The following is a 23,740-nucleotide window of genomic DNA, read 5'->3' as shown; positions in this document are numbered from 1 at the left end:
GAGGTCATTTTCGCCCTCCCCAGGCTCCTAGAAAGGCTCTGAAGCCTGGGGAGAGCAAAAAACAGGTGTGCCATCATGTGCCGGCCATGGGAGTCATGCATGCATGCGCAGGGAGAGTGCATGGAATTATGGGTGTGGGCATGCATGTGTGAGACACCTCCCCCTTTGGCACATGAACCAAAAAAGGTTTGCCACCACTGCTCTAGGTCTACTTCTCTCATTCACTATCAGGAGCACTAGACAATAGGAACCCAAGTTCCTAAGGGATGGGAATTGTCATCTCATATATTCCATTGCTAAGAGAACAAACATAAAAGATAATGAAAGGATTGAGCCAGAGACGAGCTGCACGAAAGGCTGTTTATTCTTTTGCAAAACGGCAAGACTCAATCATACTTTCACTATACCAATTTGGCGCGAACGGTCTGAAAGAAAGCGCAGGCATCTCTAACCTTTTATACCGTCAACCCCTAGCAACAGGCTACGTTTTACTGTTGCAATTTTCCTGCTTAAGCAGAACAACCAATCATTTTAGCGCAGACAGATGTCAACTCTTGGTAAACTTATGTCATTTACATATTTACATATTCAACAGATAATCTATGGAGATTCTCAGTCATGGTTATCCCAAAGGTGCTTTTTCAAGAGGCAACTGGATTTTCTGGTTTTTCTTGGAAGACGGTTCGCTTCTCATCTTCCGCTCTAAGATGAAGAAGCTACTTGGCATCGGACCAGAATATCTCCGGGACCTCCTTCTGCCGCACGAATCCCAGCGACTGGTTAGGTCCCACAGAGTTGGCCTTCTCCGGGTCTCATCGACTAAGCAATGTCGTTTGGTGGGACCCAGGAGAAGAGCCTTCTCTGTGGCGGCCCCGACCCTCTGGAACCAGCTCCCCCCAGATAGCAGAGTTGCTCCCACCCTCCTTGCCTTTCGCAAGCTCCTTAAAACCCACCTCTGTCGTCAGGCATGGTGGGATTGAAATTTCACTTCCCCCTAGGCTTATTGAATTTATACATGGTATGCTTGTATGTATGAGTGGTTTTTTTAAATTGGGTTTTTTTAGATTATTTTTAATATTAGATTTGTTTTCATTGTCTTTTCATTGTTGTTAGCCGCCCCAAGTCTTCGGAGAGGGGCGGCATACAAATAAAATAAAATAAAATCAATAAATAAACCAACCAATCAATCAATCAATCAATAAATAAATAAATACTTGGATGAGAAGCAAAATTTCTTCAGAGAAAAATCAGGAAGTCCAATTGCCTCTTGAAAAAAAACTTTGGGGACAAACTTAAAAGACGTTTCACATATTTAATAAAACACATTGTTTCGTGCTCCAGTGAAAACAAGCGTTACAAGTAGTCCTCATTTAGTGACGACTCAGAAGGATGTGGCTTCTTATATGAAATTGCAGCTATGTTGATGATCTAACTTCAGCTTTCCTTTGCTTTGCAGACCCAGACCTAAGTTGATACATCATCACCATCGTACAGTGGTACCTCTACTTAAGAACTTTTCTAGATAAGAACCGGGTGTTCAAGATTTTTTTTGCCTCTAGTTAAGAATCATTTTCTACTTAAGAACCCAAGCCCGGAAAAATTTCCCAGGAAATTTGAGAGCGGCACAAAGACCCAGCCAGTTTCCTGCCACTCCCCCCTTTAATCCCAACCATCTCTAGCTTTTCTGGGCTGCCAGAAAAGCCTTTCGGTGGTGCTTAAGGAGGCTTTGGCAGTCCAAAGCGAACAGACCGTTTTCCTTTCTCTGGGCGCTTGAAGAGGGAATAAACCTCTGCCAGCACCCAGAGAAAAGAAACACTCCCTTTGCTCTGGGCAGTGACTGTCCTCCTCTTTTTCCTCCTCCTCCACCACACCACCCAAATTCCGAGCTTTTACTTCTTTCCTAATGGGTTTGCAGGCATTATTTGCTTTTACATTGATTCCTATGGGAAAAATTGCTTCTACTTACAAACCTTTCTACTTAATAACCTGGCCACAGAACGAATTAAGTTCTTAAGTAGAGGTACCACTGCAATTATGAATGACTGCTAAACAAGGTAGTTACTAAATGAGGACTGCCTCAATAGAGTTCACGTTAACATCTCTGGAGAGGATTATGTGTTCACAGCAGTTTTTGAGACCAGATAGAGCTGCAAAAAAGAACCCAAACTTTCACTCTGCGCCCCTCCCTCGCTCCAGCATCTGGTAATGTTTATTTGGGGATTCAACAGATCCGTAAGTAAAGGTCTAACCTGTTCAGCTTTAACGAGAATAGCTTCCATTCATCTTTCAGTTCCTCTCAGATTTTTTTCCATTTCTAAACCTTTCACTTTTTCCTTCAACATTTCGCTACAAATTGAAGATGTCAGATATGCTTACAAAAACGAAAACACCACCTTTCCTTCTCTTGCTGTTGAAGTTATAATACATTTTGCCATATTGTAGTAACAGAATGTTAATATACATTGGCGCTTCCTAAATTTTCTCTGTTTTTAAAACATTTCATTGGGTAAGAAATTGAGGTATTTCTGCATGTTTGAAAGGATGTTGTTTAAAAAAAAAAAAGCACTTATTATATTTAACCCATAATAAATAATATATGTTTTCTTACAGTATAATTCTACAAATGCCAAGGCTACAGTTTGGTAAAACAAAAACAATTATTTTCAGATTTCACATTTATGCTATTTTAAAAAAGAAAAAAGTCTGAATGCATTTCAAGTTACAACACGTTGGGTTCTAACACTGGATAAATCCAGGGAATCCAAATAGTTCCATTGCCGAGAAAATGGAAATTCTGCATGCACAGAAACCAGCATAATCCAGAGTTCCCATTCTTCATTTCAGCCACACATGGACCAACCCTCAACTATATCTGTTCTCAGAAGAGGTGAGATTCAGCCGATTCAGACCGGTTTGAACAAACCAGTTATAAAAATTCTGCCCATTGAGTGAATTGGCCAATTCCACTGACTGGCTCCACCCCACCCATTCTTTGGGCCATTTTTCAGCCATTTTCAGGCCCCCAAACTGCCAAAAACACAGCCCAGAAAACAGGCTAAAAAGCAGCCCAAAAATGGGTAGGGCAGAGCCAGCCAGTGGCTGGATTATTTAAATGAGGGGTTGCCACAGAGAGGAGGGAGCAACTCCATTCTCCAGAGCACTAGAGGGCCGGACGAGGAACAACGGCTGGAAGATGACCAAGGAGAGATTCAACCTAGAAGTAAGGAAGAACTTCCTGACGGTCAGAGTGATCAACCAGTGGAACAACCTGCCTGCGGAGGACACTTTCAGGAGGAGATTGGACTGCCATTTGGCTGGGGTGCTTTAGGATTCCTGCTCAGGCAGGGGGTTGGACTTGATGACCTGCATGGTCCCTTTCAACTCTAACAATAAATAAATAAATAATAAACAAATCAAATCAAATGTACTCTACATTGCAAAAACATCTATATCTATGCACATTAAAATTTACTATTACAATTTTGCAACTTATCTATCACCTTTTACCATATACACCCAATACAGAATCAAACTATAAAAGTTGTATACCTGAAATGTCTGCCATGTAGCAGACATATCTTTTCCTCTCCCCCATCTTCTTCCTCCATTTTCTCTTCTAACAAACTCCTTCTTTCTTTATTATTTCTATTACTTTCTTTATTTGCTTCACATTATATGTATTGTTTAAAGAAATATAATTGTTTTTCTTTGATTTTCCGGTATCCTTCAAACTATGTAAAATTTATGATTCTTTCCCCTTTTTTTAATTGTGTATCCTCGCTCCCTTTCTTTTCACCTCCCCCCTTTTTTCTTTAATATTCAATAAACTATTTTTTAAAAAAAACCCAAATCAAATCAAATAATCAAATCAAATAATAAATAAATCAATAAAGTCCGTACACCACTCCCTGACCCTCCATCCAAAAGGTCCCGGCTGCAGCTTCCTCTCATTTCCCCCTTTTGGAAGTCGGCAGCCCCACACAAAACCACCTCCAGGCAAAGAGAGAAGTGGATGGCTTCCTTCCCCGACCTCTCCCCACCTCTTTCCTTTTTTTCCTGGGTTGGCCCCAAGCGCAGGGCCAGCGAGGAGGAAGGCAGGCTTGGAAGGGGCTCCCGAAGGGTGGGACTGGCAGTCTCTCTTGCCTTCCACTTGCCCTGCCCCGAAAAAGGTTAACAACAGGCAGCTGACAACCTCAGCCATAAGCATCTGGGAGAGAGCCCTCGGCCATGTGGGCAGGCTCTGAATGGCTCCAGATGGAAGGAAAGATGCAGAGAAGTTTAGGTTGGTATTTTTCACCCTGTGTGTGTGTTGTGCAAGTAGGAGCAAATAAGCACTAACTCAGCGGTGGTGAGTTTGTCTTCTCAAAACTTAAGCAATCTGTTGTATCTGGATTGCTGGCTCTCTTGCTTCTCTCCCCTTCTCACTTTAAGATACAGATCTTTCTAAATCCAGTCTCGTGCACCCAGTGCTAATTCTCTCTCCTTGGTTTCAGCCTCAGACTCTGGCCTATCTCCACCTATGCACTTGGACTCCCAGCGAGCCTTGATTTCCCCTCTGGAATCTTCCTGGAAGCGCTTGTAAGCAGCCCCTGCTGGTGGAGAAAAGACTAGATAGATATATGTATGCATTCGTTTATTTTGCAAAGCAAGCTTCGCTCTTTCGGTATTTGTCGGAGGCGCCATGCTGAAGTTCACTGCTTGACTTTAAATTGGGGTGGGAGTGGATTTTGCTGCTGCTCTTAATCCACAGTTTGGGGGGATTGAACTAGCAAAGCATTGGAGGATCGGAGACGTACAGGCAGATTGACAGCTTCTTTCTTTTTTGCTCATTTTATTACTTAAACAAATTGTCTAAATCAGTGATTTTCAACCTTTCTTGAGCCGCGGCACATTTTTTACATTTACGAAACCCTGGGGCACATTGAGCGGGGGGGGGGGGCTGCTAAAAAAAGTTTGGACAAAAAAATTCTCTCTCTCTTCCTCCCTTTCGCTCTATTTCTCTCTCCCTCCCTCTTTCTTTCTCTTCCTTCCTTCCTTCCTCTCTTTTTTGCTCTTTCTCTCTCCCTTCCTACCTCCCTCTATGTCTTTCTCTCTCTCTCTCCTTCCCTCCCTCTCTTTCTCTCTCTCTTTCTTTCTCTCTTTCTTTCTTTTTCTTGGTCTCTTTCTCTCTTGCTTTCTCTCTCTCTTGTTCTCTTTCTCGCTCGCTCGCTCACTCTTTCTCTCTCTTGCTTTCTTTCTTTCTCTCTTGCTTTCTTTCTCTTTCCTTCTTTCTCTCTCTGAGCTTTGCGGCACACCTGACCATGTCTCGCGGCACACTAGTGTGCCACGTCACACTGGTTGAAAAACACTGGTCTAAATAAATCATCCAGAGTTTGTAAGATTTTTTTTCTGATGTCATCTTCACTCTTAAAGAAATCGGGGAGGTTTTTTTAGGTTGGCTGGGAAATGAAAAGGGGTAAGAAAGACTGCTAAATGCATATAGACCATTTAAAAAAAAAATCAAGGAACCCCCCACCCCCACCCCTGGCCAATGGTGTTCCGCTTTAGCAATGTTAAAATCTGGTCACCTTACCTATAAGCCATCTTGGAAATGAAATGCATCAAATCACTTTTTCAGTAATCAGGGAATCTGTTCTTGTGTTGTGGTGATGGTACCAGCAAAGATACAGTTAAAAGTAAATTAGGGAAAAAAATCATAGGCATTAAGTTTATCATGATAGCTAAATGATCTCCACTGTAATTTTTGGATACCATTCACTGGGGAATAAACACTAGAATTATTTTCGTAATGCCACATTTGTGGTCTTTCTGGGGACATTTTGTTGGATCGTGCTCAGACAAAATTCAAACAGGCAGAGAACCCTTTATTTGATTCAACAGTGATAAAAAATAGAATATAGACTTATTTTGTTTGTTAAAAATGGTATTAGGCTACCTTCTAAAAGCCAGATCAATGTAGTTCATCCACACGCCAATATGGACCACTGAGGCCAAATTTTATAAAAATCAAATCTGTTTAAAGTACTTATTTCCCATCATTTTAAATTTTGCAGTGACTTACATTAATGGCTGGGCTGAATATGACCTTACTATTTGGCTAACATCTTGTTTTCTATATTTTGCAGCAGGTGATCCCTATTCTTAGATTATTATTATTTTGCCCCTTGGCCATTTTCCAGGAATGTTTGAATATGAGCTTCTCTTCAATGTGTTGAAAAATATCCAGCCGCTTCCTTATTTTTTAGGACAATCAGAACTAGGTTGGTGCCACGGAAAAGATTGTTTCCTCCAACATCTGTTTCATGGATCAGTTATACACTGTTGAACTTTAACTGACACTATCATCTCATTGTGGAAATTTTTTTTAAAAAAGTTATGAATAATTTGGCTACTAGGAATGGCAACTACCGATTTCCATCTGTTTACAGAGCAGGTTGTAAAGTTGTGAAGATTTCACAAACATCAGAAAACAGCAGTATTAGAGACCAGGAGAAAAAAAGGAAGGATGCGGAGGGAAAAGAGAGAGAAGAGAGAGGAGAAAGAGAGAGGAGGGGTGAAGCAATGTCTTAGCTACTGATAAATTTTGGTCCAACTGTTTTCCAAAGCATCAGAAGGCCAGGCAAGGAATAATGGATGGAAACTGTTGTGGTTAGCTCTGGCCCAGCTCCTGCCCCAAGGACTATGGATGTGGGGGAGACATCCACATGCTGCAGGCCTGTTTTGCCCCCGGTGGAATCTGATGATGAAGGCTCCTCTGACCAAGAAGACATGAGTGACAGGGAGGAGGAGAGTGGGGCAGACAGCTCAGAAGGAGATCAGTTATCTAGCTCCTCCTTGGATTCAGAACAAGAGTTAATGATACAGCCACGCATGCGGAGAGCGATGCATAGGCAACAACAACTGAGAGATTATTATCAAAGAAAATGAGGCCACCTGTGGTTGGGTGGGGCTGTGGTAATTAGCGAGGTTGCTATAAATAGCAGCCTGTGGGTTTGGCCATTGTGGAGGATTATCTGATCGTTGTGTTTCGTGACTGCTTTACTGACTTTGACCTTTTGTGTGCTGATTTTTCCCCGCTTTGAAATTAAACCAGAGCAAAATATGTTTCACTTTGTGAAAGAAGGACTGTGAATTGCCTCACAGCTGCAAGCTAAGTATCACAGAACTGATAAGGGACTTGTACAAATTACCAGTTTGTTTGGAGACAGTGCTCTTTGCTATACCAAAAGAGGGCTTGGTTTAAGTGAATTTTCATTATAAAGAACATTGTTTTGAATTTTCAAATGTGTGTGTGTCTGAAATTTGTACCTGTGACTTTTTTGGGAGGAGACTACCAGAGAGCTCGACAGAAAAGAAACCGACCAAGGAGAGATTCAACCTGGAAACAAGGAGAAATTTCCTGACATTGAGAGCGATCAACCAGTAGAACAGTTTGCTTGCGGAGATTGTGGGAGCTCCAACACTCGAGACTTTCAAGAGGAAATTGGACTGCCATCTGTCTGAAGTGGTGTAGGGACTCCTGCTTGAGTGGGGGTTGGACTAGATGACCTACAAGGTCCCTTCCAACTCTAAAAATAAATAAATAAAATAAATAGCACAAAATGTAGTAACTAGCTAAAACAGTTGAATACTGGGAGCAGATCAGTGGTAGGTTGCTCCTGGTTTGCCCTGGTTCTGCAAACTAGAAGCGCTGGTGGCGGGAGGCTCCGCTCCCTTGCCAAGGGCACTTCTGTGTATGTGCAGAAGCTCTGCACATTCCCAGCGGCCGGTTATGTCTCACAGAGTTGGCCTTCTCCAGGTCCTGTCAGCCAGGCAATGCCATCTGGCAGGACCTAAGGGAAGAGCCTTCTCAGTGGCTGCCCCAGCTCTCTGGAATCAACTCCCCCCCAGAGATTTGCACTGCACCCCCCCCTCCTAGACTTTCATAAGGCCTTGAAGACGCCCTGGCGCTATTGAATTTTAACATCTATCCTAGCCCATGATTGAGTCTATTATGTATGTTAGGATGAATGTTGATGATTGGTTTTTAAATAGGAATTAGAATAGGAATTACTTAGATTTTATATCTTTTTCAAATTGATGTTTTTCTCTCTAGAATTTTTATACATTGTAAATGTTAGACTTCTTAGATGTTAGATGTATACATTGTATTTGTATTTGTCTTGAGTCTCAAGACAGCATAGAAATCTGCTAGGTAGGTAGGTAGGTAGGTAGGTAGGTAGGTAGGTAGGTAGATAGATAGATAGATAGATAGATAGATAGATAGATAGATAGATAGATAGATAGATAGATAGATAGATAGATAGAAACATAGAAACATAGAAACATAGAAACATAGAAACATAGAAACATAGAAGTCTGACGGCAGAAAAAGACCTCATGGTCCATCTAGTCTGCCCTTATACTATTTTCTGTATTTTGTCTTAGGATGGATATATGTTTATCCCAGGCATGTTTAAATTCAGTTACTGTGGATTTATCTACCACATCTGCTGGAAGTTTGTTCCAAGGATCTACTACTCTTTCAGTAAAATAATATTTTCTCATGTTGCTTTTGATCTTTCCCCCAACTAACTTCAGATTGTGTCCCCTTGTTCTTGTGTTCACTTTCCTATTAAAAACACTTCCCTCCTGGACCTTATTTAACCCTTTAATATATTTAAATGTTTCGATCATGTCCCCCCTTTTCCTTCTGTCCTCCAGACTATACAGATTGAGTTCATTAAGTCTTTCCTGATACGTTTTATGCTTAAGACCTTCCACCATTCTTGTAGCCCGTCTTTGGACCCGTTCAATTTTGTCAATATCTTTTTGTAGGTGAGGTCTCCAGAACTGAACACAGTATTCCAAATGTGGTCTCACCAGCATTCTATATAGTGGGATCATAATCTCCCTCTTCCTGCTTGTTATACCTCTAGCTATGCAGCCAAGCATCCTACTTGCTTTCCCTACCGCCTGACTGCACTGTTCACCCATTTTGAGACTGTCAGAAATCACTACCCCTAAATCCTTTTCTTTTGAAGTATTTGCCAACACTGAACTGCCAATACAATACTCAGATTGAGGATTCCTTTTCCCCAAGTGCATTATTTTACATTTGGAAACATTAAACTGCAGTTTCCATTGCTTAGACCATTTATCTAGTAAAGCTAAATCATTTACCATATTACAGACGCCTCCAGGAATATCAACCCTATTGCACACTTTAGAGTCATCGGCAAATAGGCAAACCTTCCCTACCAAACCTTCCCCTATGTCATAGATAGATAGATAGATAGATAGATAGATAGAGAGAGAGAGAGAGAGAGAGAGAGAGAGAGAGAGAGAGAGAGAGAGAGAGAGAGAGAGAGAGAGAGAGAGAGAGAGAGATAGATAGATAGATAGATAGATAGATAGATAGATAGATAGATAGATAGTATGCGTGAGCACACACTGGTAGTAGCAAGTTTAAAAACTCACTATTGGAGTAGATATAAGACAACATGGACTGATGTAAAGAAGTAGAATACATAGCAAATATGCTTTTAGAAAAAGCAATATTGTACTCTTTTGTTACACAAGGGAAAGTAGTTTGTACATAAGATAAAATATTAGACGGCTGTTGTAGATAGACTGTCTATGAAGCTACATGGCTAAAATCAGGACCTTACAGACAAAGGTATCATTCAGAAGTTAAATCTCCTTCACCTAGGTAACAATACTTATTTCACAGAATGACTTACTTTTGCTGGGAATTTGGCCAGCATTTATCCTTATGTATTTTTTTACAAACAACACATGTCCGGAAACAAAAGGAATTATAACTTAGCTGAATAAATGAGCAACATCTATGAAAATGGTGTTGGTAGCAGAACGAAGGAATATATGAAGCTACAATGAAAGTCATTCAAAAGAGGAAAATATGCTGCCCATAATCCTTCATCGCACATGATACTTATTTTGGAAACAGCCCCCTTTTATTTTAATGAATTTCAAATGCCACAAATCATTTAATAGGTTGCTTCAATAAAATGGATAAACCAGGCTCCCGCTACAATTTTCTTTCACACATTCAAGAAATATAACTGACAGTTTAAGGGAGCTTTGATCTGATCTGAATTAATATGATAAATAACCCCCCTTTTGTAAAAAAGGAAAGGAAAAAGAAACCCTGGAGAAATGACAATCACCTACTGCCCAAACGAACTCAAAACCACAACCAATAAAAAAAACCCAGCTTCCCTCCCCTAAATTACAGCTTATTCTACCTGCAGAAAGGAAGCATGTCACCAAACTTCTCCTTTGTTTTGACTCTCAGAAACCAGATACAACAGAGCAAACCTTCCACAGGAATTGAAAGCTTTACACTAAAGCCACTCAGCATTATATTGTTCGCTGCCAAAGCTATCTGGTCCAAGCATTTGAACAGACACATTCCAAAAACTGTTTCCATCACTCTGAGAAAGCTGCAAGTTTCTTCTCCTGGGCAATTCCTTCCAGAAAAACAGGAATGAATTATACCTGAAAACACATGCAAGTCCATAGTTCTTAACCGGAACAGCCTCGTGTTTCCTTTCCGCAAATCTCTTGCTACCGATCTGGATAGAATGGATAGCATATCTGAATAGGCTAGAGAATCAAAACTTGCAAAAATGAACAGATGCACCAAGGCACTGGAATGCCAGCTCTAAGGAAACATTAATACTAAGTATGTGTACTTTTCAAGGCAAGGTTCTATTTAATGACTTGGACTGTTTATATTTTGCTATGCTTAATTAAGCAAAGTAGCTGAGCTCACCTACCCCAACCCCATTTCAAAAAAACCCTCACATTGTTTCTCTCTGCTGCTAAGAAAGTTACGGTTACGATAAATTAGGAAAGGGGAGAGAAAAGCTACATGGCACATCTCGCTTTAAAATATGTAAAGTTTGAAAGGGGTAAAAAGGGATGTTTCTTCCAAAGTAGGCAATTGTATATTTTGGGCTGAAAGAAGTAACCAAATAATACAAACAATAACTGTCCTAAAAAAGAAGGGAGAGAAAAGTAAGGAAGGAGAATAAAGCATTCTACGGAAGCAGTAAAACTATATATATATATATATATATATATCTTGCAAGCAGCTTAATAATTTTAGGCAAAGGTACTCTCTCTCTAGAAATTTTAAAGTATGCAAATGCAAACTATATAGTGGTAGAAACACTGGGAAGCTATACCTTTGTATTAAATTGGCATTTTATTATTTAATTAAAATATTCTTATTTTCTAGCTCACATGTTTCCCTTGAGATGTTTTTTCTGTTAGCCTGCTGGCCTTGACTTCCAGCCAAAAACAATTCAGAAACAAAAAGAGACAAATCATATTTTCACAGACATTTTTATCTCTCAATAGAACCCTCTTTTCAACACAACGTCCTACAGACTCTATGGAAATTGTAATTTATTGTTATAGCCATCCAAAGGCAGACTTTAAAAAATCACCTACAAATTCTGACAATTTCTTAAGTTGAACTTATACGTTGTCCAAAAATTGTCATTGGGCAACACTAGTGTTATCTTTTGAATCACATAGATAAACAATTCACCAGGAGTACAGCAGAATATCAACCTAACAACCAATAGAAAATCAAAAAAGTAAGAGGTAATTTATTGTTTCAAACACTATTGAATTATCCTTGAAGATTCATTGAAAAGACAAGATATAAGTCAGAAAGATGGATAGTATGTAAACATGGGATCACACATTCCTTCATACCATCAACTGACACTTACCTGATGGCAACCTTGAAGATTTGAGTCTCGTCCATATGATGAATAAGAGCTTCTTTCTGTTTTACCTGTTTCAGAGGAAGAGAAATAGATTAGTATTATTTGATAACACAGTTAAAGAATACATCCTGTAATTAATTAATCTGTATAGAAGAGTGATTGCTTTTAATGTATTGTATTTATTGCATTATAGTGAATATCTTTAACCTGTTTTATAAAAAGTCTCTTTAAAAAAGCATTTTAAAAAGTAATCACATCACTACCATCTTTGGTCTTGGTAAATAAATTTTTAATCCAACAGGTAATGTTCTCATCTGAATAGCACAATTTTCTAACTATAGAAGACAATCAAATTTCCACCTTCCACCCTGTTTTGAAACTCAGGAACTTGTTTTATGCTTCTGCTTATGATACACAATTGATTGAATCTTCCAAGTATTAAGGATGGTATCTAGGAGAGAAGTTCATGGCTGCTTATAAGGGGCAACCCATGATAGACCTCCATTTATTTTGCTCAACCTGGCCTTCTAGTCCTTTGGTGAACTCCAATGGCATGCTGTTCTTGACCATCATTCTTCTATAGACTTGTGCCATAGAACTCCTAATATGCCTCTGCTTTAAAATACCTTCACTGCTTGCTATGATTACATTTGTAATTGGAAACGCCATTAAACCTCCAGAATAATATATGTGAGACAATCATTTTTAAAGGAGGAAACAGAATCTTTCTTTTCCTTTTCTTTCTCACCCCTAAAAACTGCATAAATTTATTTTTATGAGCACAGCAGGAAGGTTATCCATGTTGTGACCTGACCATAATAATTCTCACTGATTACACTGCAGTCACCAGTGGGGTCAGAGGTAATAAATCAAAAACTCCAGATGGTAAACTTAGCAAAGAAACTCCCTAACAAGTCTGATTTTTCACTCTTTCCTACCTGAATTCCCTATTGAATGATTTGATCTTTGCAGTTACGTTCCAGAAAGAGTGTTTTATATTAAAATACACTGCTCAAAAAATAAAGGGACCACTCAAACAACACATCTTAGATCTGAATGAATGAAATATTCTCATTGAATACTTTGTTCTGTACAAAGTTGAATGTGCAAAAACTGCATGTGAAACTGATTGTCAATCAGTGTTGCTTCCTAAGTGGACAATTTGATTTCACAGAAGTTTGATTTACTTGGAGTTATATTGTGTTTTTAAGTGTTCCCTTTATTTATTTATTTATTTGAGCAGTGTATATCACTCTCTAACAATGTTTCAACTTTCTCAGAGTTGTAGGAGACACAAATAGGTTGTGATATTTCATGCCAATTCAGAAGTGGGTTCCTACTGGTTCTAACCGGTTCTTTACAACCTTTAGTAACTCGGAGCCAATTCCATCGGTGTTTCCGTGGGTGCCGCCATCTTGGATTTTTTTTAATTGCTGTGGGGGTGCACACATGCGCACAGTGCACCCTGACCAAACTGGCAGCAAAAGGATCCAAAACTCGCCCATGCGCCAATTCTAGTATTTTCTTTGATTTTCCTGCATGCTCTAACACAGTGATGGAGAACCTATGGCATGGGTGCCACAGGTGGCACGTGGAGCTATATCTGGTGGCATGCGAGCGATTGCCCTAACTCAGCTCCAACGTGCATATGTGATCTTTGGTTTGCGCAGAGGCTCTGGCAGGACATTTTTGGCTTCCAGAGAGCCTCCAGGGGTATGGGAGAGGGTGTTTTTACTCTTCCCCTGCTCAAGGGAAGCCTTTGGAGCCTGGGGAGGGTGAAACACAAGCCTACTGGGCTCACCAGAAGTTGGGAAACAGGCCATTTCCAGCCTCCAGATGGCCTCTGGGGGGCAGGGGAAGCTGTTTTTGCCCTTTGCAGTCAATGAATTATGGGTATGGGCACTCGCGCATGCATGATAGCGTGCATACGCGCTCTTTCGGCACCCGAGGGAAAAAAGGTTCACCATCACTGCTCTAACATTTTCTTTAAAATGGCAACAGCACATGATATAGTTGGATACAGATACTGTGAATCTGATGAAAAGAACAGAGGAATGGATTTCACATAAGATGACGGTTGTTAGTAAATCAAAGTAGGGATTTATTGAAAATGTGAAAAGTTAGAAGCTCCGTTCCATAAGGTCAGCAAAAACCTATGATACGTCCTGACATGAAAATGAATAACTTTCTGGTATGAAATTTAATAAAATTATTCTAACCGTGGTTAGAAAGTAAAATATTAATCTTTGATAATTTACAACTACGGTATTAGGTGCAACTAAGATGAGCAGACATAACAGCTTAACAGAAAGAAATCATTGTTATTGGATATCCCAAACAATGTATACCCTCTCCATAACTTTTGGTGGACAACAAAAACCCTTGGGTGCTCAGATCTAATATAATGCAAAATTCTGGCTGTTTCTGCAGTCAAGCATATAATAAATTACAATAACTAGCTACATATAGTACAGTACATTACCAGTGTAAATGAATCATTTAATTACTACTCATACTTTGTAAAACCATCTTTACTTTAAAGGATGTTATTTATTACAGAATATTATGCTCAGGCTGGTTATTATTGAAATACAAGTTGTAAGAAAAAAAAGTTCACATTTTTAATGTAATATAGAACAATCATTTAATAAACGAAACTGTTGTTTCTTAAAGTGTCAAAATAAGTTTTTGAAAAAATATATTTAATTAAATGCACATAAGGTTTTATTTAAGGTTTTGCCCAATAAATTAATTAAATTTCAATTAAAATTATGACTGTGAGCTGAATACATTCTATAAGGTTCTAAATTGCACATGATTTCAAATTGGCATTAGGGTGGGTTTTTTTTAACTTCCACTCTGTGGGCGTGGCTTATTTGTGGGTGTGGCTTGCTGGTCACGTGACTGGGTGGGAGGGGCTTGTCAGCCATGTGACTGGGTGGGGGTGGTTTGCTGGTCATATACTGTATTAGTTACTTCAGAGAGATATTATTACTATTTTTGCTATTTTATATCTTAAATGAAAAGTTCTGCATACACATGGAAGCACAGCAACCTATATATGCAAAAAATGCTATAGTTAAAAGACAAGCAAGTCTCACAGAGCATTTTTTATTTCAGTCATGGATTGCTTAGATCAGTGGTTCTCAACCTTTCTAATGCCACGACTCCTTAATACAGTTCCTCATGTTGTGGCGACCCCCAACCATAAGTCTAGCACCAATTCTCCCAACAGAGCTTTTAGCTGATTAGTTGTAAGCTCAGAAGGACACACTCACTGTAAACACCTGATTGGTCGGACTGTAAAAATATATTCCAAGGAGGCAGAATAGAAGCTTTAGTTCCTAATACCATGGGAAATTTGTCTTTTCCCATGGTCTTAGGCGACCCCTGTGAAACGGTTGTTTGACCCCCAAAGGGGTCCCGACCCCCAGGTTGAGAACCACTGGCTTAGATGAAAATATTGAGGTCTGTTAAAACAACAGTATCTTTCAACAGTCCTCAATATTTTCATCTGAGGAATAACAGTATAAAACTATAAAATTAAAAGGATAAAAGATTAAGCTTTTGGAAAACACCCATTTTGGGAAGCTTTAGGCAAAAGCAAAGCAAAAGTGTCAAAGGTGAGTTTCTTCTTATTTTCAAACAAAGGGATGGGGGAAAGACTTAATTGTCAGGTTTTCAGTTTTGCCAGGTAAGCAGGCAGTTGACTAAGCAGCTTCCAATGGGATGCGGGAAGAGAAAGAGGAGGCACAAATAAACTTTCAGGACTTGCTCAGAGTTTGACATGCAAACACACTTCTACCAGGTGCAGTGCTAGAAACCGAGACTTGGGAATCTGAAGCATTGAGAAATCAAGACATGGGAATTCATTTGAATTCTTAGCCTGGATGTGGCGTGGGTCAGTGGGGGCCATGCTCACTGGTTTATGGGTGGCACATTCATACTCGAGCCTCTTGAGAGAATCGCCTTCATCCATGATGCTCAATCCCTCAGCCGGAAGGGGCAGCTGTGGAGGCGATGGCAGAGGATGGAAATTCCCGGCAGTATTGGCAGTGATCCCATTGCCCTCCGCAGAAAATAGTATTGCCACGGTTAGCGGCCTCCTGGTTATCTCTGCAGGGACAGGCTTGGAGCCCATCACATGCAAACGCAGCTCTCACCCCAGGCTCATTAAAGGCAGGAAGGGATGGAAGGAGCCAAATGGTGGTAGCCAAGGTTGGTGGCAAAGTGGGGAGCTCAGCATAGGATGGAGAAGAAGGGGATATTGCCCACCTGCCATCACAGCTCCCCATAGCGAGAGCAGCAAGACCGCAGCAGCAGTTCTTCTAGGGGGCTTCTCCCCATTCGATGATCCCAGGCATCACTGTGTGTTCAGGGCTACTCAGGCTGCTGCGGGGGGGGGGGGGGGGTATGACAGAGATAGCTCCTGCCACCCATTCCCTCCAAATCAGCCCAAGAAGCCCAGAATATGCAAAGATGACTGGGGTCATTGTTACACGTTCAGGGCTTCTTGGGCTGCCGGGATGGACAGGCGGTAGCAGCTACCTCCATTTCCCACCAGCAGCCCAAGAAACCCAGATTATGCGAAGATGCCTGGGATCATGGCTGTGCATTCAGGGCTTCTTGGGCTGCTGAGGGGAGAAGAATGGAGATTGCTCCTGCCACCTGTTCCACCCCTCCCTCCGCAGCCCAAAACGTGAGAAGATGTGTGCGATCATTGCTGCGTGTTTGGGGCTTCTCGGGCTGCCGAGGTCGGTGGGGGGGGGGGTATGGGTGGCAAGAGCTATCTCTTTTCCCCAAACCCTCGGCAGCCCGAGAAGCCGGTAACATGCGAAGATGCCTGGGGTCATTGCTGCACAGAGCTTCTCGGGCTGCTGAGAGGGGGAGGGAAGGGGAGGCAGGAGCTATCTTTGTTCCCCACGCACTCAGCCACCCAAGAAGCCCAGAAAATGCAAAGATGCCTGGGCCGTTCAGGACTTTTTGGGCTGCTGAGAGAAGAAGAATGGAGATAACTCCTGCCACCCACTCTGCCCCTCCCTCAGCAACCCAAAATGTGCAAAGATGCCTGGGATCATTGCTGCACATTCAGAGCTTCTTGGGCTGCTGAAGCGGGGGGCAACAGAGATCGTTCCTGCCACCTGTCCCCCTCCAGCAGCCCAAGAAACATAGAAACATAGAAGTCTGACGGCAGAAAAAGACCTCATGGTCCATCTAGTCTGCCCTTATACTATTTTCTGTATTTTATCTTAGGATGGATATATGTTTATCCCAGGCATGTTTAAATTCAATTACTGTGGATTTATCTACCACGTCTGCTGGAAGTTTGTTCCAAGGATCTACTACTCTTTCAGTAACATAATATTTTCTCATGTTGCTTTTGATCTTTCCCCCAACTAACTTCAGATTGTGTCCCCTTGTTCTTGTGTTCACTTTCCCTCCTGGGCCTTACTTAACCCTTTAACATATTTAATTGTTTTGATCATGTCCCCCCTTTTCCTTCTGCCCTCTAGACTATACAGATTGAGTTCATGAAGTCTTTCCTGATACGTTTTATGCTTAAGACCTTCCACCATTCTTGTAGCCCGTCTTTGGACCCGTTCAATTTTGTCAATATCTTTTTGTAGGTGAAGCCTTCAGAACTGAACACAGTATTCCAAATGTGGTCTCATCAGCGCTCTATATAGTGGGATCACAATCTCCCTCTTCCTGCTTATTATACCTCTAGCTATGCAGCCAAGCATCCTACTTGCTTTCCCTACCGCCTGACTGCACTGTTCACCCATTTTGAGACTGTCAGAAATCACAACCCCTAAAGCCCGAAACAGGTGAAGATGCCTGGGATCATCGAATGAGGAGAAGCATTCAGGCCCAAGCCTGCTAGGAAAATCACCACTGCAGTGTTGCTCCTTCCCCTCCCACCCCTTTCCTGCCGTTAATGGGACAGCCTGCCGCCAGGAGGAGGCAGATGAGAGGCACACACACACACACACACAGAGAGAGAGATAGATAAAGCTCTGTTCTCCTTCTCTGCGTCTCAGCAGGGAAGGAAGGGAGTCAGTGGACCTGAGATATCTGAGGCACGGAATGGGTGAGCCGCACAAGGACGCAAGTCAGTTCCTCAGGTGGGAGGTATGACAGTGACATCACCAGCGGGCCTCCACTACCAATGCGACTGCACCGAACGGCACCAGGAGAAACCCACCTCTCATTGGCATTTACAGATCTACAATATTATATACAGTGTTCCCTCGATTTTTGCAAGTTCAAACTTTGCAAAAAGTCTATACCACGGTTTTTCAAAAATATTAATTAAAAAATACTTTGCGGTTTCCCCCCCTATACCACGGTTTTTCCTGCCTGATGACATCATATGTCATCACCAAACTTTCGTCCACCTTTAATAAATATTTTTTTTAATAAACTTTAATAAAGAAACATGGTGAGTAATAATCTAAATGGTTGCTAAGGGAATGAAAAATTGTAATTTAGGGGTTTAAAGTGTTAAGGAATGGCTTGTGATACTGTTCATAGCCAAAAATAGTGTATTTACTTCCGCATATCTACTTCGTGGAAATTCAACTTTCGCGGGCGGTCTCAGAACGCATCCCCCGCGAAAATCGAGGGAACACTGTACTACTTTCTTTCAGTTTTAGTCTGCTAAAAAAATGGAACTTGCGCTGGGAATAAATCTCCTATATATGTTGCCCTGAAAAAGTACACCCATAACATTAATATAAAATTATAACTCTACTTTTATTTGACTTGTCATTTAGAATTTAGCTTTAAGACGGGGGGGGGGAATGGTAATTCCACATGCTTTCAAAATTGTCTTGTCATAATAGAACACGAAACAAAATACTACGAGTTGAATTTGTCTACATGCTCAAGGATATAAAACATGACACATTTTTTTGGTGATTTCATAAAAAAGGATATTTTCTTAACCGTGATGAAAACTACAGATAGGAAAGTAGAAATACTGAACTCACTTGAGATTTTGTGCATTATGAGTTAATTGTGTGTGTGTGTGTGTGTGTGTGTGTGTTGTTGTTGTAAGGAAGATGTCTATGAACAATTGATGAGACAGAAAACAAGGAAAAACAATATCCTAAACAGGAAAGGAACAGTACAGGTTTTACTTCAGCTCACACCTCCAAGGTGAGTTTCCTCAAACTCAAGCAGGCGAAAATACATTTTAATGAGGAGATGGGTGAATAAAGCTAACAAATCCAGCCTATTGAATAAAGAACCAGGCAAGTGAATTTCATTTACTATGCGAGTACCTGTCGTCCTCCTCCTCCTTGCTATCGTATCAGATACAAACTGTCTCATTTTAATTTCGGTGGTTAAAAAATATTTATCTAGATGCAAAAATAAAACGCACTGCAAATTACAAGTTGTCAGGGTTAAAAATCTACTTCTATTTGTGTGGGGGAGGATGAGAGAACAGCAGAGACATGAATCATTCTCAGTAATTTGAGTGTTTCCATGACATCAATGGGCACTCGTCCAGGACTCTGTCGAAGCTTGTGAGGTACCAAAGAGACACAGAAACCAGCAGGAGATTGACTTCTTTTTTTTAAGGATTATGCTCCTTGTAAAGATTTCATCTGTAGCATCCATTTTTACCACCAGACAGATAGCTTTGGAGATCAGGAATGAGCATATTTCATCCTGAGAGTGTAAGCCTTTAACTTTTATTACGTCTCTATTTTTGTACCCCAATCCAACCAGGAACGTCCCTCCCAGTTAAGAACAGAATAATCAAATTTACATGAAACTCTTTAGGGACGAGGATGGATGTGTGTGTACAGCGCTCGTATAGATGCACTCTCAATTGTCATTGTGGAATAAACTGACTTTTTTTGGGAGGTAGATGTCATTTAATTCATGGAAGGGGAAAAAAAAATCTCTGGAGGGGGAAAAATTCATTTAAAAATCAGCTACTTTATTTATGTTGGTTTTTCTGCTTAAAATTCACTAGCATATTTGCTTCAGATAATAAAATTTGAAAGAGGGCTAATAATATTCTGGCGGGAGCTCTCTAAGTAACTATCTGTGTGCATACATTTAACACACACCAAACCAAGCTCGCTTGGAATTTTTATACTTACTTTGCCATGTTCATCGTTCTCAGGTATTATATGGAAACAGCAATTCTGAATGTGCATTTGTGGACTGGGACGCTATAAATTGCGACTTCTTAAAAGGGATTGTGCGTGAGGGTTCGGGTTTTTAAAGAACCGACAACAATGTAGAAACTCGACACATTCACTGCGGAATTTTCGAGACAACCTTCCAGTACCAGAATGCGGCAGCCGCTGCGGATTTTTTTTTGGCACAAAGACAACCGTTCCAGTGCCAAGCCCCATGGCTACGACTACTCGAAAGAGGCATAAGGGTAGCATTAATCGCTCAAGTCTTTTACTGCGTGGAGCATTGCTGTCCATAGATTTTTTTAAAAAAACAAAAAAACAAATCTTAAATGTACCGGTTAATAATTTGCATACTAACCAAGAAAAGGGTACTGTTCTATATCTGGTTAGATTTCCCATTCCAAGGAGCAATATTGCACTGACTACTAAATACAACACACACACACCCAACCTATGTTGTGCTAGTCGAAATAAAACTTACAAAGAGAAGATGACCCAAACAATGACTTACTATTATACAAGTGGGAACCCGGGGTGTGATTCAGAGGAAATGCATTATTAATTATACTAATACCTTTTTAAATAAATAAACAGACAGAATACACATCAGCCAAAGTACATACAAAGAAAAACAGAAGGAACTGCCAAGGCTTTTCTCTAAGGCATAATACACATACAGACACTCAATAAACACCCAAGATTTTTTTTTTTTTAAAGAATCTTCTCTAATCTCAGATGCTTACTATGCAGTTCCCAGCATCTGAGATTAACTGTAATCAAAATGAGGGGAAGGAGGGGGGGGGGGGAAACAGCACAAAAGCATTTTAGGATTTCCAGTCATCCCATAAAGAAGCCGTCTGCTTCTCAGTAACCTCCTCTGAAAAAATTAATTGAATAAAGCCAAAAATTCAAGTCGTCTAACTCTCACATAACTTTTGTTCTCCTTTTGTTCTGAAAGAAAGAAAGGTCAGCTCGTCTTTGCTCTACCAATAGATATCTCGCTTCTATCACATGCGTGATACTCTTGTATTTTAACTTTTGTGACAGTTGGATTCAAGAGGCATAGTGACATATCTTCAAATATAGTTTGACTTCAGATGGTCGGGGAACATTTATATTCACATTCTTGTTTCACAATCACGGAACAGCTTCTGTCTGGACTAAATTGTTTATTTCATTGCAAGGGATTATTCATTCTGTAATTTTAAATTGCTAGGCATGGGGGGGGGAGAAAATAAAATCCACGGGGAAGAGATAGAAGAATTTCTGTTCAGTATCAATATCACACACTGAAGTGCCCATCATGGTATAAGTGGGAGATTTATACAATAGAATAGAATAGGATAGGATAGGATAGGATAGAATAGAATTCTTTATTGGCCAAGTGTGTTTGGACACACAAGGAATTTGTCTTTGGTGCTTATGCTCTCAGTGTACATAAAAGAAAAGATACATTTGTCAAGAATGATGAGATAAAACAGTTAATTATTGTCATAGGGTACAAATAAACAATCAGGAAACAATCAATATTAATATAAATCGTAAGGATACAAGCAACAAGTTACAGTTATATGTCACAAGTGGGAGGAGATGGGCAACAGGAATGATGAGAATTGGAATAGAATAGAATAGAATTTTATTGGCCAAGTGTGATTGGACACACAAGGAATTTGTCTTGGTGCATATGCTTTCAGCGTATATTATTATTATTATTATTATTATTATTATTATTATTATTATTATGTCAATACAACACAGCAAACGAGATCACTATGCTGAATTTCGTATTTCATCACCAGTCGGGCACTTCCCAAGCACCTAGGACTGTGTGATGTAGCGGCAAATTATGTTTGCTGATCCCAGTGAAGCGGCCTTTTGAAATTGACAGATGGAGATTTTGTCAATTCCGCTGGTTTTCAAATGTCCGCTGAGATCCTTTGGCACTGCGCCCAGCGTGCCAAGTACCACTGGGACCACTTTCACTGGCTTATGCCAGAGTCGTTGCAGCTCGATTTTTATATCTTCATATTTCAGTAATTTCTGTAGCTGCTTCTCCTCAATTCTGCTGTCCCCTGGGATTGCGATGTCGATGATCCATACTTTCTTTTTCTCCACAATCAGGATGTCTGGTGTGTTATGCTTCAGAATTCGGTCAGTCTGAAGTCGGAAGTCCCACAGTAGATTTGCTTGCTAATTTTTGACTTATTATTATTATTATTATTATTATTATTATTATTATTATTATTATTATTATTATTATGATACAACACAGCAAACGAGATCATTATGCTGGATTTTGTATTTTATCACCAGTCGGGCACTTCCCAAGCACCTAGGACTGTGTGATGTAGCGGCAAATTATGTTTGCTGATCCCAGTGAAGCGGCCTTTTGAAATTGACAGATGGAGATTTTGTCAATTCCGCTGGTTTTCAAATGTCCGCTGAGATCCTTTGGCACTGCACCCAGCGTGCCAAGTACCACTGGGACCACTTTCACTGGCTTATGCCAGAGTCGTTGCAGCTCGATTTTTATATCTTCATATTTCAGTAATTTCTGTAGCTGCTTCTCCTCAATTCTGCTGTCCCCTGGGATTGCGATGTCGATGATCCATACTTTCTTTTTCTCCACAATCAGGATGTCTGGTGTGTTATGCTTCAGAATTCGGTCAGTCGGAAGTCGGAAGTCCCACAGTAGATTTGCTTGCTCATTTTTGACTTATTATTATTATTATTATTATTATTATTATTATTATTAATCAGATTTGTATGCCACCCCTCTCCGTGGACTCAGGGCGGCTAAAAAAGATACATTTATCAAGAATCATGTGGTACAACACTTAATGATTGTCATAGGCGTCAAATAAGCAATGAAGAAACAATCAATATTAATAAAAATCTTAGGATACAAGCAACAAGTTACAGTCATACAGTCCTAAGTGGGAGGAAATGGATCATTTATTTATTAGATTTGTATGCCGCCCCGAGTCTGCGGAGAGGGGCGGCATACAAATCTAATAAATAAATGATAGGAATTATGAGAAAAACTAGTAAAATAGAAGTGCAGATTTAGTAAAAAGTCTGACAGTGTTGAGGGAATTATTTGTTTAGTAGAGTGATGGCGTTCGGGGAAAAACTGTTCTTTATGCTTAGAAAATGAGACTATACAGTATTGTCTTCATGTACATATAAGGTAAAAAGTTTCAAATGCAAAGGTGTTACATATACTGAAAAACAGAGTAACTAAGTTGGAAGGGACCCTGGAGGTCTTCTAGTCTTGCTCAAGCAGTGGTGCATTTCTACTGTTTTGGCCCGGTTCAGGTAAACTGGTAGTAGTGGTGGTAGGGCTCCACCCCTGACCAAACATAATCACAGACATTCTGTGCATGCACAGAAGCTGCGCATATGTGCTCCAATTCCCAAACAGGTAGCAAAGGTAAGTGAAACCTACCACTGATCTATACCATTCCAGACAATGGCTGCCTATAAGATGTCTATGTGATGTCTATCAACTCTCAACAGGGTGACTGGAATGTACGAGGGTCGCCTACAAAATAATGCACCACATATTTTTTTCTCAGTCTACAGTAATAGTACGAATGCGAAACTTTAAATACACATTATTTGAATTGTCAGGAGTGCCTGTCTAAATTTTGTGTTTCTTCAGAAAGACTGCGTAGCTGCAGCAGTATTTTGAAATGGCATTTGAAAGTGATGTACTGTACGTTACAAGCAACATGTCATTATTGAATTTCTCACTGTGGAAAAAGAAACTGTTGGGAACATTCACAAATGTTTGTGTGCAGTTTATGGAGAATCTGCAGTCGACAGAAGTATGGT

At 40.3% G+C, this 23,740-nt stretch overlaps 1 protein-coding gene across 19 annotated transcripts in view; it reads right to left on the bottom strand.

Annotated features, from left to right (window-relative positions):
* Positions 1-23,740, bottom strand: part of TCF4 (transcription factor 4) — a 557,076-nt gene that overhangs the window by 249,492 nt on the left and 283,844 nt on the right. For all 19 annotated transcript variants that reach the window (XM_070743535.1, XM_070743531.1, XM_070743524.1 and 16 more), the window contains one exon: positions 11,748-11,812. In XM_070743535.1, the coding sequence (XP_070599636.1) occupies positions 11,748-11,812 (65 nt within the window). The remainder of the gene's footprint in view (positions 1-11,747; positions 11,813-23,740) is intronic.

This window comes from Erythrolamprus reginae, chromosome 2 (genome assembly GCF_031021105.1).
Source record: "Erythrolamprus reginae isolate rEryReg1 chromosome 2, rEryReg1.hap1, whole genome shotgun sequence".
Taxonomy (NCBI): domain Eukaryota; kingdom Metazoa; phylum Chordata; class Lepidosauria; order Squamata; family Dipsadidae; genus Erythrolamprus; species Erythrolamprus reginae.
Note: the sequence above shows the minus strand (reverse complement) of the source record. Positions and strands in the feature narration are given on the sequence as shown.